Raw genomic sequence first — 17,439 nt, 5'->3', positions numbered from 1 at the left:
GGAGCTGCATTAAAGGGTCGCGGCGTGAGGAAGGTTGAGAACCACCGTTCTAGCCTGTAAATTCCCAAACACGACTCAACCAGCACGTTCCCTCACGGTGGGGCTGCCCGCCGCAGCCTCTGTGGCCTCCGCTAAGCGTCCGGGTGTGCAGCGTCCGGGTGTGCAGCGTCCGGAGCAGCCTGACCTCTGCTCCCGGGCTGAGCTGACTGGCTGCGCCCTGTGCCCTGGGGCCGTGCAGGAGCCAGACTGCCCAGCAGAGCCACCTGTAGGGCCCAGGGCCCCGGCCTCGGTGCGGGGCAGGGACTGGGGGTCTCAGTGGACAGGAGAGGGTGGGCAGAAAGGTGGACACACTCATGGCCCTGCAGGAACCGCCAGGTGACCTTGCCCCATGCCCACCCAGCCCGTGTGTCTGGTTCCTCCAGGGTTGGGGGGCCCAGGGACCACGGTGACAGGCCCCCAGCAGCCGTCTGGCAGGCTCCCCGCCATCCTAGGGAACACGCTGTAGGCTCAGCCCTCCTGCCTGCCGCACACGCAGGCCTTGTGGGTCCCTCCAAAGGGAGTCGTGCGTGATGGCTCCAGCCTGCACCCCAAGGACACGTCCCGTCGGGGGAGCAGCCAGGGCTGGGCCCAGGGAGCCCCCACCCGCCCCGGGAGGGCTGTGGGCACAGGCTCAGGCCACGGCGACAAAACCCACAGGTCTGATCGGCTCTGAAGAGCACACTGCTGCCCCGAGAGCCCTCAAGGGTCCTCGAGCCTCCGCTCGGCCTGCTCTCGAGCAGGAGCCCTGCCGGCGCCCCGTCTGTCCCTCCCCGCACAGCAGGCCTGGACGGAGCCGTGTGTGTGTGGGGGGGGTGGGGGGGGCAGCCACGCCCACAGGCCCAGGGGCCCTAGAGCTGGGACCGAGGGAGGAGCGTTGGCAGCACCCTGGTGGGAGGGCCGCAGGGCTCCGGCGACCGCGCAGCGAAGGCACAGGCCCCAGTCTCGCTCTAGAAATTCTATTTGGTGCGTGCCTCGCGCCTGCGCCCTGTCAGACACAGGCATATAGATATTTAACATATATAAAAGGTTATTTAACAGTTAAATACATTCCAATACGAACGTCCCGGGCGGGCAGCGCCTCCCAGCACGGACACCGCAGCGTGAGGAACGGCCCGCCGCCGGAACAGGCCCGCCGCGCCCGCCTGAGTCACAGAAGCACAACATAAATATCGGACGCGGCGTCCCTGTCGCCGTCCCCGTCCATCCCTGACGCCTGTCGGCCGCGGCCGGGCCTCACTCGGCCGGGACCTCGAACTTGAAGATGACGCTGAAGAGCCGGCCGCCCAGGCGCGCGGCCAGCCAGGGGTTCTTGAGCACGGCCAGCTTCAGGCTCTCGCAGCGCAGCGCCGCGTGGTAGTTGGTGTGCACGGCCCGGCCCATGCCCTCGATCACCACCAGGTCCGTCCCGCGCTCCCGCACCAGCACGGCCAGCCCCTCGTCCAGGCGGCTGTGGGAGGAGGGCAGTGAGGCGGGCTCGGCTGCCCCGCCTGCCCCGGGGCACAGAGACCCCCTCGGACTGGGCTCGTCCACCAGCGGGCAGCCCGTCTGGAAGCGGCCGCAGCAACGCCTCCTACTCTGAACTTTGAAGGACCTGGTCCCACCCCGGCCGGTGTGCTCAGTGGGTAGAGCGTCGGCCTGCAGCCTGAAGCATCCTGGGTTCGATTTCCATCAAGGGCATGTGCCTGGGTTACAGGCTCCATCCCCAGTGTGGGGGGCAGGCAGGGGGCAGCCGATCAATGATTCTCATCATTGATATTTCCATCTCTCTCTCCCTTCCCCTCTGACATTAATAAAAATATATTAAAAAGAAAGATTATAAAGGACCTGGACCCACTGTGCATCTGCCCTCCTGCCCTGCGGTCAGCAGTGGCCTGGGCCACGGCTCGGTGACACCGGCTGGGGGACCACCAGGCAGACAGACGGACAGTCCGGGCCGCAGCCGGCTCAGCGGGGTCTCTATGCTCAGACCCTGGGCGGGGCCTGAGTGAGGACCAGCAGCCGAGGGGATGCGGCAACAGGCGGGGCAGCCCCTCTCGGCCTCTGAGCAGTGCTCAGTGTCCGCGTCTCCCGCCCACACGAGCCAGAGCGCTCGCGATGCCGTGATGGGGCCCCAAGGACAGAGGGCGGACTGCACGGGCGGGAAGGGGGCCGGGGCCAGGGGAGCGGAGCGGCCGGTACCTGAGGTCCAGGCAGGGGGAGCTGGAGCCCGTCTGCATGAGCAGCAGCCTCTCTTCTCTGAGCGCCGAGCTGTGGGCACAGGGGCGGTGCGTGAGGTGGGCCCTGGACACTCCCACGGCCCCGCACCGCCCAGCGCAGGCCCCACCCCCGCCCAGCTTACTGGACAACGGGGTCCATGGCCGCGATGTGCTCGGCCACGAGGAGGGCCTCGCCGTAGGTCACGTCGTTGAGGGCGGGGCCCGAGTTGCACGCCAGGATGACCTGCAGCAGACACCCCGGCGCTTGAGGGACCCGCCGCCGCCGCCCCAGCCCAGCGGCGCCCTGCCCGCCCCCAGAGCCGCGGGTAGTGCTGGCTGGGACCCCTGGCACCGCCACGGCCTGTGGAGCGGCCCCGGGTCCCCTGCAGACGCCCAGACACGGTCGCTGCTCGCCCGCCCGCCCCGCTCTGCACCTACCTGCCGGCTCAGAGCAGCCGGGCCAGCCCCGCGTGCAGCCCACACTCACCTCCGTCCCTCTAGACAGAAGCTCCCTGACAAAGGGGAAGACTCCCAAAATGACGTCTACTCCACTGTTATCTGCGAAAATTAAGGCACATTTGTGAGGGGGCCCCTGCAAGACAAAACCAGGACGTTCAGTTGGGCACAGGCGTGGCCAAGCGTGTCAGCCCCTCCGCGCGCCCCACCCACCCCGCGCGCCCCGCCCCGCCTGCCCGCCTGCCCGCCCGCCACTCCAGGCCGCTGCCACCCGTGGGCGCTGGGCGGGTGGCCTGGGCTTCTTCCAGAGCCGCTGCCCCCAACGACCTCTGCACTGAGGTCAGCGACCTCCTCAGTGGTCCCGTGGGCGTCAGGCTTGGGACAGGGAATGGTCACCTTGGACTTGCAGGTGGGGTGGTGGCGAGACTCGGGGGCCCCGGGCAGCCAAGGCCCCCCAGACCCCCTCCTGTGACCCCAGCTGGCCCCGCGCATGTGGCCTGGGGCGGGGCGGCTGCATGTACCTTCAGTCTCTGCAGCCACGTGTCGTAGGAGTCCACCAGCCAGGGCCGCTCTGGGGGGCACAGGGGTGCGGTCAGCCTGGCGCAGTCACCTCACACCCCACCCCCGCGGCTCCAGGAAGCGGTCCTCCCACCTCCACAGGCCCCCCCATCCCCCAGCACCGGCTGGGACCCGGTCCGGAGGCGCCCTGGGCGACCTACCTTCCAGCTTCTTCTTCGCCTCCTCAAACCCAAACTGGGGGTCAGACTCGAGGACCCTGCACGGGGAGGAAAGAGCAAGTCTCACACCCAGGACTCGGCCTCACAGCTCGCTGTCCACTCAGCATCAGCTGCTGCCGCTGCTGCGACACAGACGCTGGGGCCCAACTCCACGAGGCAACCAGCTCCTGGACGTGGTCCGTGGGAACGTCAGCCCCACGTCCACACCCCCAGCCCACAGGCATCATCTGGGGACGGGAGGGGCTGCCCCGCTCCCCCAGCAGCCGAGCCCACCAGGACCCCGCCCCCTCACTGCTGCCTCCTTGTGGCTGGGCCGGGGGCTGGGCTGCTCCGTGACCCCCCCAGGCAGCAGCGGGGACTGGAGCCGAGGGCTGTGGGGTGAGGGGACCCGGAGGGGGGCGGGCACCTACTCGGACACGGCCTTGGCTCCCCAGTCGAAGACATTCCCGGCCAGCAGGCCCCGCACCAGCGCCAGCTGCCGCTCCTCCCAGCCCAGCGCGTCCAGCGCCCGCACCACGCTCTGGAAGCCCCGCAGCGCGACGCCGTTCTCCTTCTGCTTCACCTGCGGGCGGGCGGAGCCGACAGTGGGCCGCGCCCCAGGCTGCCGGCGCCCCTCCGGGGGGCAGGTGCTCGCCGTGACCTCACGCTCGCGCTTCCACACCCAAGGCTGGCCGGTTAGGGGTGCTGCCGCGGCTCGAGGCACCACGTGAGAGCAGGCGCCCGGGCACATTCAACCGGCGCACAGCGGCTCAGGTGGCTCAGCCCGTGGCCGAGGGCAGGCCGAGAAGGCCAGGACGCTCATGGCACCGCTGCCCTGATGGGGAGCTCCTGGCACACACGCCTCCCCCCCCCCAGACGCTCCCGTGCGAAGGGCAGGGCACGGGATGGCTGCCGAGTGGTGCCTGGACCCTGCCCACCACCCCGCTCCCGCCTCTGACCGTAGGTCACTCCTGAGAGCAGGACAGACGTCCACAAACACGGACCGTGAGGCTCCGGCGGCCTCGGGAGCGGGGGAGGCGGGCACACCGAGAACCCGCTCCCTGGGAGGCCGCACCTCCTGGGCAAACGCAGGTGGCTGATCCCTCACGTCCATGACCCCCCTCACCTCCCCCCACTGGCCGAGGGCGAGAGCCCCAGGAAAGCTCTCTGCCCAGGGTCCCCACAGGGCCCCGACCTGCGGCTCTTCAGCGGGTGCTGCTCCAGGTGCAGCCCACCCCCAGCGCCGGGGCTGGGTGGCTACCAACCCGCCTGCTGGGCAGGACGCCCCGCCCCCGCCCCCGCCCCGGGCACGCACCTGGGAGTAGGGGTCTGGGAAGTTGAACTCATTCAAACAGTGCTCCCTCGTGTCCAGAAGGCTGCGCACCGTCAGGGTCCCGTAAGCGCTGGGGACAGAGCCAGGCAGGAGGCGCTGAGCGGGTGGACGCCCTTGCCCGGGCCACCCTCACAGCACCCGCACCCACAGCAGCAGGGAGGGGACAGCGGGCAGGGGAGGGGGGAAGGGGGGCGGCGCTCACAACGGCTGGTGTCGCAGCGTCTGCAGCTTGTCCCGGTACTTGTGGCGGAACTTCTCCGCCCTCTCGGCCGCGTCCACAGACCCCGGCTGGCTGGCCACGGCTCGCTTCACCACCTGCCGAGGTCAGGGGTCAGCAGCGCCCGCGGCCCCGCACGTGGACGGGGTGTGGACAGAGCGCCGGGGGCCAGGCCTGTCTGCCTGGCAGGTCCCCCCACTGGGTCTCAGCCAGGTGGGAACGGGTCACGGTGGGCTCGGACCCACATCATCCGGCTCCGCCTGAGAGGCCAGGAGGCTTGGCCCGTCTTCAGAGCCCATGTGGGGCCCGGGTAGGAGGGGACCCTCCCCTGAAACAGGCCCCAGGGGCCCCCGAGGGGCTGAGGGAGCCATTGTTCCCACGGGACCCCGATCCCTGAGCCATGGCCTCGGGCAGCCCAGCGACCAGCCCCACTGGGCCTCGTCCCGCTCACCATCCCCACGGACCCCAGGAGCCACGCCCCCAGGAAGCATGGCGGCCCTGCCCTCAGGGGACCAGCTCCCGGGACGCCTCCCCCTCACCGGGGTCACTGCCTGGGACCTGAGCCGCGGCCCCTCACCCCGTCCAGGGCCTCCTCGAAGCAGCTGAGCCAGTACTTGCGGGCCAGGGCGTCGTCCGTGAGGTCCACCGTGTCGGGCACGTAGGACGCCGGGTCCAGGAGCAGCGGCAGGTTGACCAGCGGCCTCTCCAGCCGGTCCATCTCCAGGAGGTCGAACTGGGGATGGGAAGCGGGGACACGTCAGCTCACAAGCTGCCCTGTGCGGGGTGAGGCCGGCGCGAGTGTACACCCTGCCTCCCATCTCGGGTCCCACCCACCCGCCCAGGGCCCGCGGTGCCATCCGTCCGCTGCATCCGTCTGCTCGCCAGTGACGCCCAGGGCCTGCGAGCCCCGCCCCGGCCTCTCCTGCACCCACTGCCGTCTTCTCTGCACCCGCGGCCCCCGACTGGCCGTGCTCCCCTGGCCTCATTTCCCTGCGCAGGGCCCCGGCCACTCAACCTCTGTCAGTGCCAGACCCAGGGCAAGGCCACAGGGCCCCGTGGGGACAGGCAGCCCGGCTCCTTTCTCCCCACAGCTTGTCTGCGGACCACACACCGGGTCCAAAGCTGCTCCCCCAGCTACGCCCCCGAGGGCCGGGCCACTGTGCCCGGTGCCACCTGCGCCTGCTGGCCTCTAAGTCACGCTGAGGAGCGAAGCTGACGCGTGCGCAGTGGCCGGTCCTCGAGGTGAGCTGCGGGGGACAGCCCTGCCAGGGCTGCGGGGGGCCGGCCCGCACAGGGGAGCAGCTGCGCTTGGCGCCGCCTGAGACCACACAGACACGGCCCAGGGAACCGCGCGGTCAGCATCTGGGCGCTAACCCGACCCTGCTGTGGACGGCCCAGCGGGAAAGGCCCTCCTCCCGCAATCCCGGGGGACGGCAGGCTCCGGGCGCCTGCCGATGTCTGCGGACGTGAGAGCAGGAAAGGCGGGGAGGAAAGCCGGCCCGTCTGCCTCCTGCCCTCGGCGCCACGCCCCCCTGAGCTCAGACCCAGACAGGCAGACCCCCACTCACGGTGCCGCTCTTCGCCCCCTGCGTGGGGCCGAGCTCGGGGGACGAGCTCATCAGCCCGGAGCTGCCCGCGTAGTTCTCGCCCCAGCTGTACTGGTCGGGGTCTGGGAAGGAGGAACGGTGTTACCGGGCCCAGCGGCTGAGAGGCTCGACCCTCAGACACCACCACCCAGGGAAGGAGGCGCCAGGGAAGGACCTGCCCAGGGAAGGACCCTCCCAGGGAAGGAGGCGCCCAGGTCTTGGCGATGAGGGGCCGGTGGTCCGTGTTCCTGCCTCTCGCTCCCACTGGCAGCGAGACCCACTGAGACCCACTGAGCGGCCACTGAGAGCTTGTAAGCGTCTCCAGAAACCCTGCCCTCGGTTCCTCAGACGAGCGGAGGGAGCAGCGGGGTTGGTGCGTCCCGGCCCGGCAGGGCCACACCTGGACCCCAGTCCCTTTGTTTTTACTTATTTATTTAATCCTCATCCGAGGGCGTGTTCTCATTGATTTTAGAGAGAAACAAAGGGGAGAGACAAACGTCGCTGTTGCGAGAAGCATCAATCGTTGTCTCCCGCACGCGCCATGCCCGGGACCGAACCCGAAACCTAGGCACGGGCCTGCTGGGAGGAGCCTGCAGCCCTAGGTCTGCGGGACGCGGTCCGACCTGCCGAGCCACCGGCCAGGGCCCTTCTGGTTTCCTCAAAAAGGACAGAGGCCGGCCCTGGACCGACAGAGAGGTGGGAGGAGGGGCGCCCGCCTCGAGCCCCGTGTCCCTCACTGGGACCCTGATTGTCACACGCAGGCCCACGTCGCTTTCCACCCCCTCGGGGCAGTCACAGCCAAGGGCTAGCCAGGTCCCAGCGCAGATGGGACGAGGGAGGGCCACCTGGTGCCACGCAGGCCACCACGTCAACAGGGGCGGCCAGACGCGCACGGACCCACCCGCAGCCGCCCCCCGTCCCGTCGCGCACCTGCGCCCACGACCCCCTGGCCCGGCACCCCACTCACTGTCCTGCTCGGCTCCTCTGAGAAACGCCCCGATGGCGCCCAGGTAGCCTTCGTGCCTCAGGAACAGCGCCTGGACTTCCCCCTGCAATGCAGACCCCTGAGGCGCCTCACCCGACGGCTCACCCGCCCGCTTCCCCGACGGCCCAGCGGCTGACGGGCTCGGAGCTCGTCTGACGCTCTCATAGGGGAGACGCTCCCTGGAACGCGTGCCACTAGTCACATGCCCGGCTCCGACTCTGCAGGTGCCCGGGCTCAGGACCCGGGTGTCACCGAGGGCAGGGGCGGGAGGCCAGGCGGTGGGCACGGCGGCTCATTGTGCAGGCCCTGGGGGTGCGCAGTCGGGGCGGGGGAGCGCCAGGGGGCTACCTTGGAGAAGAAGCTGATGCTGTAGGTGATGGTGCGCATGGTGACGGGGTGGCCACGGATGAAGAAGCCGCCGAAGTACACGCGGTCCAGGCCGTGCAGCCTGGCGTAGAGGCAGGCGAGCTGCCCGATGTCGTTGCTGATCATGTGCAGCAGGCTCTTGGCCATGTCCTCCGGGGAGAACTCTGGGGCAGGACAGAGACAGCGCCGCTGGGCAGGAAGCCCCGTGGCACCGGCGGGCGGGCGGGCGGGCGGGCGAGCAGACGGTACCTTGGTCGGTGGTGGCCGACTTCCCAAAGCTGCTGGCGATGAGGTTGCCGCTGAGCCCCAGCGTCTGGTGGGCGCCGCCATAGATGTCCTGCACCAGCATGTCCACGTTGGCGTGCTGCCCCCTGGAGGCCAAATGCAGCAGCTCATCGAACTTCTGCGGGGACCGAGCAGAGGGGAGCAGTGAGCTGTGGGAGAGGGGAGGACCCCTGGGGCCCAAAGCCAAGCCTATGGAGCGAGGGAGACAGGCAGGCCCCAGGGACCCGCAGCTGAGCTGTGCGCTGGCCGAGGGGATGCATGCCCTTCAGGGACCAGGACAGTCGGGGCGAGGCCGAGGAAGGAGGCCCATTTGTAACAGCCCAGCCGAGCCCAGCCGAGCCCAGCCGAGCCCAGCCGAGCCCAGCCGAGCCCAGCCTCCGTCCTGCAGGAGCCAGCCCCGCCCCGAGGAGGGGAAGCCCGCAGCCCGAGCCCCTGCCCGGGACCCAGTACCTGTGTCTTGGTGAGCAGGGCCCCGAGCCCCCAGAAGGTGCCGCCGCCAATGGAGCTGCCGCCGATCCACTCGAATCTGTCCTCCGTCTCCACCTGGGCCAAGGGGGGCAGGTGCTAGCGAGCGGGCCCAGCCACCCCGCAGGTCCCGGGGACGCGGCGGCCAGGTGCCCCCAGAAACGGGGGCCCAGGTCTTGACGGCTGCGTCTGGGAGGGCTCAGGGGTACCGATGCTGGAAGCGTCCTGCACGGGGCTCGTGCCCGAGTCACTCGCCTGTCTGCGTCCCCGGCCCTGGCTCAGACACCCGGCGAGTGCAGGACAAACCCGCCGCAGCCACGGAGCCCAGCTCACCTTCACTATGGAGACGCCGGAACCGATGTTGACCAGGAGATACGGGAAAATGTGGGGGTGGTTTGTCTGAAATCGGAACTCGGGGTCGGCGTCTTTCTGGTACACGAAGGCCTCCTGGGGGATGTTCTTCAGCACGAAGTTGCACCCCTTTATCAAGCACGTCATCACGTCCTCCTTGGCCACCCTGCGAGGGAAGGCGGCCCTGAGCAGCCAGGCCACAGGGACCCACAGCCGCGCCGTGTCCCCTGGACACGCTCCTGCTGCCGGGTGCAGCTCCTCGCCCCAAAGACACAGGGGTCCTCGACAGAGCAGCCCGGACAGTCAGCGGCCCTCGGTCCTGACCGCATGCAGGCGGCGGCCCCTGAGCCCTGAGTGCGCCTGCAGCCCCGCCCCCACCAATGGCTCCGCCTCCGCAGCCTCGGGAGCCTCTGCCCAGCAGGACAGGCCGTGTCCTGCACCCTCTGTCCTCCTGGGGCTCTGCAGCCTGGCCGGGAGCCCTGCCCCAGGCCCCCTCCTGCTCCCACGACCCGGGGCGGGTGCAGAGGCGGCTACCTCGGCGACCGCCACTTCAGAGCCCCACCCCCCACGCCCCGGCGCCTGCGGTCCCCTTACCGCAGCCCCAGCTTCTGCTCGATGAGGTCCTTGAACTTGTAGGCCCCGCCCCCGGTCGCGTGGATGACCTTGGTCTCCGTGTTGACCAGGTGGTCGCGGACGAAGTCCAGGCAGGCCTCGATGTAGCTGTTCTCGAACTTGACGAAGTGCAGCCGGGCCGTCACCTCCTCCTGGACGGAGATCTCATAGGGCGACTCGCGGTCCTGCTCCGCATCCTGGGGCAGAGAGGGGGTCTGTGTGCGCCGCGGGAGGGGAAGACCCCGAGAGGAGGCCGCCAAGCGCCCACCTGGCAGCGCCAACCGTTTCCGTCATCCCAGAAACGGCAGAACTCTGGCTGCCAACCTCGGGCAGGGGCGGCTGCATGGAGAGGAGGCGGGCAGGGGCACCGGCACCAGAAAGCCCCTGGGAGCCTCCGGAGCCCAGCTGACCTGGGGGAGCCGCGTGGGAACAGCAGCCAGGAGGCCAGCGGGTGCCAGGCCCCGCCACAGCCGGGAGGCGCCTCCGCCCGGGGCTGGCGCCAGAGCCCGCCCACTGGGACCCCGGCTCACCTGGCCCGCGTGGTCGAAGGACCGCACCCTGGCGACTTTGTGCTGGACCGTGGAGTAGTAGGCCAGCTTGGTCAGCGACCCCCCTGCGGGCGAGACAAACACGGGCGTTTGGAAGCGGACGGAGGGACCGGAGCTCAGCCCTCCAGGCGCTCTCTTTCCCGGACTTGGGTTGTGGGCACAGGCGTCTGCTGCCACTTGAACTGGAAGACCCTGCGGGCACCACACCGAGGATGGGCTCCAGGACCCACCTCTGCTCCTCCCAGGCCCGGCCAGCCCGGCGGGCGCTGCCCCTAGCTCCCTGCGTACCGGGCCCCGGGGAAGGAAACTGCCCCATTTCTGGGCAACCGTGTTGCTTATTAGCCGCCTCGAGCTCTGATCTGGAAAGTGCCCCATAGAAAGGAGCTGGCAAACCCAATGTTTCCACTGAATAGCACACGTGTGGCTGCCGTGGAGAAAGTGGGGAAGGAGGCGAAAGGAGTCGTCCCAGCAGCAGGCTCTCGCCAGGAACGCCCGAGGCCTGGGGCCGGAGAGCAGCGTCCTGCCCCTCACTGGCTCGGGCTGGGGCAGCCTGAGGCCCAGAGTGACCACGGGAGGCCACCGAGGGCAGCAAGGTCCTGTCCCCACGGCCAGGCCCTGGCGACATGGCCAGAGACCAAGTCTCAGGAAGCAGGAGGGGCCTGCGTGTGCCTGACACACAGTCAGGGCAGGTGGGAAGGGCCTGGGGCACCGGTTTCAAGGCTGTGCCCTGGGGAGCGCTCAGGGCAGACGGGTGGCACAGGGAGGCCCAGGTCCTGCCGCCCCAGCCTCGGCCGCATGCGGAGGGGCAGACAGGAGGGGAGTGGCCCCCCGGAGCCATGAAAGGCCTCTGAGGCAGAGGGTTCTTATGGGGCCACGAAAGCAAGGCAGGCCTGCAAGCCAGCAGCTCTTCCCGGTCCAAAGCTCACGCTGCCTACCCCGTCCCGGCCGCCACGACGGGCCTCTGGTGCTGCTGGGACTGCCTCTGCTCCCCCCAGGAGAGAACAGCAGGGGCCAGGGCGCAAGTGGGGAGTGCAGGCTGTCAGTCTGGAGCAGCGGCGCTCAGAGCCTTCAGGGAGCAGCTCAGCTGAGCCCAGGATCCCCCACAATTAGAGCGAATGCCAACCCTGCCGGGGCCATCACACCGACCATCATTCCACACGGACGGAGAGGACTTCCGTTCACCAGCCTGCGGGCCGGGTACTGCTGTCCTCCCTGCCCCTGACCTGTCCTGGCTGGGGCCCCGGGAGCTGGCTGCACACCGCACACACAGACCGCCCCGCGGGCCCGGCCACCTCACCCCTGTGTGGCGACAGGTGAAACGTGCTGGTGCTCTCACAGGGAACCTGCCCGCTGACCCGGGTGCCCAGGGAGGGCCGGCCGGAGCAGAGCCCGGAGCTTTCCTGGCGGGGCTCAGCGAGGGCAGAGCAGACAGACAAGCCGGTCTGTGAGCCAACTGGTCACACGCGGGCAGGGGCTCCGGGCCGAGGACCGGCCTGTGCTGCGCTGACCAACACGAGGTCTGTCCTTGCTGACGAGGAGCATGGCACCGGCGCCCGAGGGGACATGCCCACGGCCCTAAGCACATCCCGAGGTCCTCCGCCAAGGAGCCCACGGGCTGGCCCTGAGCAATTCCTCCTCCCAGGGCCACCAGCTGGGAGGTCCGCGGTGAGCCGCGTGGCAAGTCCATTTGCAGAAACGGGAAGGGCTGACTCGTTCCCTCGGAGCAGAACCCCCCCCTCCCGCCCAGGGAGGCAAAGTCAGAACCTCAGAGCTCCCGCCCGCCGGGACCACGGCCACTCCCAGGGTGGGCAGCACTCCCCTGAGGGGCGGACCGGGCCCTGGAGGCCTGATGGTGGATGACCCCCTGGGCTGGGCTTCCAGCCGCATCTCCAGCCCCCCATGCAGGTGGGCACCGAGTTCTGGTCTGCGCTAGCCACCCCATCACCCACCTGGCCTCCAGCCATCTCACACCTGCCTCCGCCCAGCCCCCCAGCCCCCCAGCCCCTGGGAAGCCCACCCTGGTGTGCAAGGTGGGGACTCGGGCCCTCCCCACGTTTCCACTCCCCACTCCCCTGGAGGACCGCCGCCCCAGGCCCGTGACCCAGCTGAGCTCCAAGAGCAGGGCGGTGGGGACGCAGTAAATGCAAAGGCCCACCCAGTGGCCCAGCCTCTCTGGGAGAAAAGGTCCAGTCCAGCTCCTACTGAGCGGCAACCGTAGGGCAGGTGCGGGTGCTGGGGGCGGCGGACACGGCGCGCTCGCGCTCGAAGGTGGACAATCACAGACAAACCCAGGCGGCTGCCCAGATCTCGCCGAGCGGGAGGTGCGGAGCCGCTGTGCCCTCCACACCGGGCCTGACCCGGGGAAGCTGCCCCCAGAAGCCCTCTGTCCTGATACGTGGGCTGAGCAGCAGCCTGGCAGGCCGAGGGCTGGCTGCCTACCAGCGAGGTGACCTCCCGCTTAGTGTCCAGTGACAGCGGGTTGCGGGGCGGGAGCACGGGGCCTGGTGCAGGGAGCGGGGCAGGGCCTGGGAGAGGCGGGGGCGACTGCGGGCCTGGGGCTCCCCTGCAGCCCGCGGGGGACTCGGAGGCTCTGGCCAGAGGCCGGCAGAGGTTCCGAGCTCCCACGTCCAGGTCATCGAAACTCCCGCCAAACGGCCACCGGCTGAGATCAGGGCCTGCAGGTTTGGGCTCCGGGCGGCCGTCAAGGCTTCCCGTGGCCAAAGCTGGTGTTCACGCCCGTCCACATCCCAGCCCAGACATCAGGCTTCCGACCTGCCGCGGGCCGGGACAGCTACCCCAGGCGGCCGAAGAGGCCCCACCGCGCTGCTGACCCTCCCCAGGCCGGACTACAAGGCCCGGCATGTCCCGCTCCTGCCGCGCGGAGCCTGCCGGGAGCTGTAGTCCGGCCTCCGTGACGAGCGTGCACGCACCGGCGGCCCGCTGACTACAAGAACCGTCAAGCCGTGCGCGCCGGCAGCCCGCTGACTACGAGGCCCGGCAGGCCTTGCGCGCCCACGGCCCGCGCCCCGCCCTTCGTCCTTGCCACCGCCCCCGGCCCGCCAACCCCGCCGCCCGCGCCCACGCCCGCTGCGCGCCGCCCGGCTCCCCGCGCCCGCCCGCGGCTACCGATATCTATGGCGAAGCGCTTGGCGTTCTCCAGATTGCGGAAGATCTCGTCGGGGGGCAGCGTGATGCTCTTGTCCAGGCCGTCCCCGCTGCTCCCGCTGCCGCTCGCTCCACACTCCGCCATTTTGAATGTGCCCGGCCAGCCTCATCAGCCATGGAGATATATGCGCATATATTTGACTGCTAAACGCCTCCCGTGCATATATTATGCTAATGAGGCTCCGGGCCGGCCCCCGGCCGGCTCGCCTCTGTAGTCTGGGCCGCTGGAGGACTGACTCCGGGCGGCCCGGGCAGGGGTCCCAGAGGCCCGGGCCGGAAGGGAGCCCCACACATAACGTCTGCACTGCTGTCTGCTGGCCTCGGGGCTCCGAGCCAGGGCAGCGGGGCGCTGGGCCTTGCAGGCCCCCGGAGACCTGGCTCCCCGCCAGTGGTGCTGAAAGCCTGGCACCGGCGCGGGAAGGCGCCTGTGACCCGTCGCCTGGGCCTCCAGGGATGCTGGGCTATCAGGGCTACACGCCGGACGGGTACTGGGGACCCTGCCCTCGAGGGCAGAGCAGACAGACATGCCGGACTGTGAGCCAGAGAGTGAAGGGCTCACAACTGGGCGGGCTGTGTGCTCTGATGGCCCCACCCGCAGAGAGCGCCCGGGAGCCTGCCTGGAGGAGGCTGCCCTCCGCCCAGAGGGGAACCAATGAGCGTTTGCAAGGGACAAGCTGAGAAAGCTCCCAAAGCCGGGACAGGAGCACAGGCGGGGTAGCTCGGGGACCGGCTCAGATGTGTCCCCTGCAGAGACGCTGGGGTGCTTTGGGAAAGAGCCCAGCATTGGGAGCAGACAGAGGGCCCCTAAGTGGCTTTGGCACCCGCCTGCCAAGTGAAGTGACCCTAGGCTGGTAACTTCATTTCTCGGGGCCTCGGCCACCTCCTAGCATGCCCGATGCCTGGCAGGGCGGCCGGCCGGCCGGAGCCCAGGCCTGCGGAGCAGCGAGCTCCAGGCTGATTCACAGGAGGGGCCGTGCCGGGCATCGGGCATCAGGCCAGGGGGAGGCAGCCTGGCAGGTGTCCTCCTGGGGGTGGGGGTGCGGCTCTAGGTGGGGAGGCCTGGGTGGAAGGGTGCAGGGGTCTGCTCCCAAGAGGCTCTCAGGCATCCAGGAGCCTGGGCAGGGGGGTGCCTGCAGTAAATGCTTCAAGTGGAGGAGGCGGCTCCCTGTTCCTGGCTCGCTCTCCCAAGGCCTGAGCAAGGGACCCCAGAGACCACCCGCAGGCACTGGGCTGGCCGGGAGGGGGCGCCATTGGACATTCCCTGCAGAGTAGATGGAAAGGGATGGACGATGGCGGGGAGGGAAGTGCTGAGCAGGAAGGAGGCGGGCCGGGCGCCCGCATCTGTGAAAATAATGCCTCTGGTCCCACAGCCAGCTCATCCCCACAGCATGGATATGCCCCTTGGCAATTCAGGAGCCTCTAGATTCCTGCAGACTCATCAACCCCCCGGTTGCCTGCACTGCCTGTTCCTCCAGCAGGGAGGGCAGGTGCCCCCGGGGGCCGGGCCAGGGGTGGGGGCTGCTGGCCACCCGGGAAGGTCCAGGGGGGACAAACATCTTTTCCTGTGTGTTTGGCCGGCTAAACCCCTTTCGTGGCAGCAAACGCTCCAGTGCAGGCCGTGGCCTTCGGGGAGAGCTGGGAGGTCCCAGATATCACTGTGCTCTCAGGGAGCTGGTGAGAGGCTGGCCCAGAGGTCCAGGTCTCCGGCCTGTCCCCTCCTCCTGCACTGGGTGGTGTGCCCCGGCCTCCCAGCTTCTCCCTTGCCTCCCCTCCTCCCTCCCAGCTTCTCCCCTGCCTCCCTCCCAGCTTCTCCCCTGCCTCCCCTCCTCCCTCCCAGCTTCTCCCCTGCCTCCTCTCCTCCCTCCCAGCTTCTCCCCTGCCTCCCCTCCTCCCTCCCAGCTTCTCCCCTGCCTCCTCTCCTCCCTCCCAGCTTCTCCCCTGCCTCCCCTCCTCCCTCCCAGCTTCTCCCCTGCCTCCCCTCCTCCCTCCCAGCTTCTCCCCTGCCTCCCCTCCTCCCTCCCAGCACCCAGCCCTTCTTCCTGTGACCCGAGGGTCCCACCACGGTTGCACTCATGATAGTGTGTGTGTGTGTCCCCCCCCCCCCCCCCCAGGAACGCAGGAGAAGGACAGCGAGGACCAGAGAGCCACATTTTATTGAAGTCCGAAGAACAGGCCCGTGGCTCCCACGTGACTGAGTTCAGATTCTGAGTACAGAGTCAAGCCCACGAGCACCCACCCACCCAGGGATCCTTTAAGGATCACGGTGGAGACCCGCACTCGGCCCACTGCGAGCCCCGACCCGGCAGCGGCCCGGCCCGCGGCCCCTCCGCCCCTCGGGGCTGACACTCTTCCTATGAGGACGCACCTAGAGTTCCGCCTTCACAAAAGGCAAATGTGCCGCGGCGGCCCGGCAGGACGAGCGCGGAGAAAGTCCTCCGCCGGCAGGACGGTCCCGCCTACAAACGTCCTGGAACCCGAGCGGGGACTTCCCAGAAGCCACTTGCGGAAACGCAAACGCAACGACCCGTGGGGTCGGACGCAGAGGGACCCGCCGGCCCGGCCCAGGGAGCGAGGGGGGCGCCCAGCCGGCGGGACCGGCGGCGGGAGAGGCTCCGCCCCGCGCGCCAGGCTGGCCCTCGGGTTCCGGCGGCAGCCCGCACGCCCGCGGGGTCACCAGGGCCGCCAGAGGCCGCGGGAGGGCGGGTGCGCCGCGGTGCCGGCCTTGGCCGCCGGGGGTGCCGCCGCCTTGGGCTCGGGGGCGGGGGCGCCGGGCGCGGCGGGCGGGCGCTGGAAGTGGTAGAGCAGCTTCATCTGCGCGTCGCCGGCCGCGTGCAGCGTGAGGAACTGCACGGCCTCCTGCAGGCACCACGCGTAGCCCTCGCTGAAGTCCTGGTGCCGGCTCTTGGGGCCCGCGGCGGCGAAGGCTGCGGGGGACAGTGGGCGGTGAGCGCCGGGCGCGGGCCGGAGGGGCGCGGGGCGGGCGGGCGGGCGGGCGGGGCGCGGCTCACCCTTGCTGTGCTTCAGGTAGCTCACGGCCATCTCCAGGATGTCCGCCTTCTCCAGCTTGGAGTTGGGCTGGTGCCGCGCGAACTCCTGCTCCAGCAGCAGCTTCAGCTGCTCGATGCTGCTGTTGATGCGGTCGCGGCGCATCTTCTCCACCACGGGCTTCCGCAGCTGCGGGGGGGAGGCGTCAGGGCGCGGGAACGGGGGCGCGGGAAGGGAGCGCGGGGCGTGGGGCCGGCGGGGGCGCGGGAAGGGAGCGCGGGGTTCGGGGCCGGCGGGGGCGCGGGAAGGGAGCGCGGGGTTCGGGGCCGGCGGGGGCGCGGGAAGGGAGTGCGGGGTGTGGGGCCGGCGGGGGCGCGGGAAGGGAGTGCGGGGTGTGGGGCCGGCGGGGGCGCGGGAAGGGAGTGCGGGGTGTGGGGCCGGCGGGGGCGCGGGAAGGGAGCGCGGGGTGTGGGGCCGGCGGGGGCGCGGGAAGGGAGCGCGGGGTGTGGGGCCGGCGGGGGCGCGGGAAGGGAGTGCGGGGTTCGGGGCCGGCGTGGGCGCGGGGTGCAGGAAGCTTGGCGCGGGAAGGGGAGTGCGGGGTTCGGGGCCGGCGTGGGCGCGGGGTGCAGGAAGCTTGGCGCGGGAAGGGGAGTGCGGGGTTCGGGGCCGGCGTGGGCGCGGGGTGCAGGAAGCTTGGCGCGGGAAGGGGAGTGCGGGGTTCGGGGCCGGCGGGGGCGCGGGAAGGGAGTGCGGGGTTCGGGGCCGGCGGGGGCGCGGGGTGCAGGAAGCTTGGCGCGGGAAGGGGAGTGCGGGGCCGGCGGGCGGCGCACTTACTCGGTTTTTCTCTTTGGGGCTCAGCAGCTCCACGGCCGCGGTGCTGGGGGCCATGCTGCGCGGAGAGCGGCGAGCGGACGGGGAGCGGGAGCGGCGGGCGGCCAGGCGCGTCCGGGCGGCGCGGACCGACCCCTTTATAGGCGCGCGCGGCGGGCTGGCGCCTGGGGCCCGGGCGCCGCGGCCGTTCCCACACTCGGCGGCCAATGGCGCGCGGGCCGCACAAAGGCGCCGGCCCATTAGCGCACGCTGATTGCCTGTGAATGGGCGCGGGCACAATGCGCTCCCCGAGGAGCAGGTGGGC

General features: G+C 70.3%; 2 protein-coding genes across 2 annotated transcripts; both read right to left on the bottom strand.

The window, feature by feature from the left end:
- Window positions 1-979: 979 nt before the first annotated feature.
- PANK4 (pantothenate kinase 4 (inactive)) lies at window positions 980-13,436 on the bottom strand. Its single transcript, XM_081085560.1, has 19 exons — window positions 13,281-13,436; window positions 10,137-10,219; window positions 9,589-9,803; window positions 8,977-9,160; window positions 8,629-8,721; window positions 8,143-8,296; window positions 7,876-8,057; window positions 7,510-7,591; window positions 6,525-6,625; window positions 5,534-5,689; window positions 4,942-5,054; window positions 4,722-4,809; window positions 3,838-3,989; window positions 3,410-3,465; window positions 3,212-3,261; window positions 2,722-2,826; window positions 2,378-2,478; window positions 2,218-2,286; window positions 980-1,486 (listed from the first exon to the last, which is right to left on the bottom strand). The coding sequence occupies exons 1-19, from the start codon at window positions 13,402-13,404 to the stop codon at window positions 1,273-1,275; spliced, it is 2,322 nt and encodes a 773-aa protein (XP_080941686.1). The 5' UTR covers window positions 13,405-13,436; the 3' UTR covers window positions 980-1,272.
- Window positions 13,437-15,900: 2,464 nt separating this feature from the next.
- HES5 (hes family bHLH transcription factor 5) lies at window positions 15,901-17,192 on the bottom strand (the record flags this gene model as incomplete). Its single annotated transcript, XM_081088377.1, has 3 exons — window positions 15,901-16,243; window positions 16,328-16,493; window positions 17,139-17,192. The coding sequence occupies 3 exons, from the start codon at window positions 17,190-17,192 to the stop codon at window positions 15,990-15,992; spliced, it is 474 nt and encodes a 157-aa protein (XP_080944503.1). The 3' UTR covers window positions 15,901-15,989.
- Window positions 17,193-17,439: the final 247 nt, after the last annotated feature.

Source organism: Myotis nattereri, assembly GCF_964212035.1.
Source record: "Myotis nattereri genome assembly, chromosome: 3".
Taxonomy (NCBI): Eukaryota; Metazoa; Chordata; class Mammalia; order Chiroptera; family Vespertilionidae; genus Myotis; species Myotis nattereri.
The sequence above is the reverse complement of the archived record's forward strand: the minus strand, read 5'-3'. Positions and strand labels throughout refer to the sequence as shown.

Excerpts from the sequence above, each read along its gene's own strand:
- PANK4 (XM_081085560.1), bottom strand. The coding sequence starts at position 13,404 with ATGGCGGAGTGTGGAGCGAGCGGCAGCGGGAGCAGCGGGGACGGCCTG. Across the intron at positions 9,804-10,136 it reads CCTTCGACCACGCGGGCCAG|GATGCGGAGCAGGACCGCGA; the intron begins GTGAGCCGGGGT and ends TCTCTGCCCCAG. Across the intron at positions 7,592-7,875 it reads GCATCAGCTTCTTCTCCAAG|GGGGAAGTCCAGGCGCTGTT; the intron begins GTAGCCCCCTGG and ends TCTGCATTGCAG.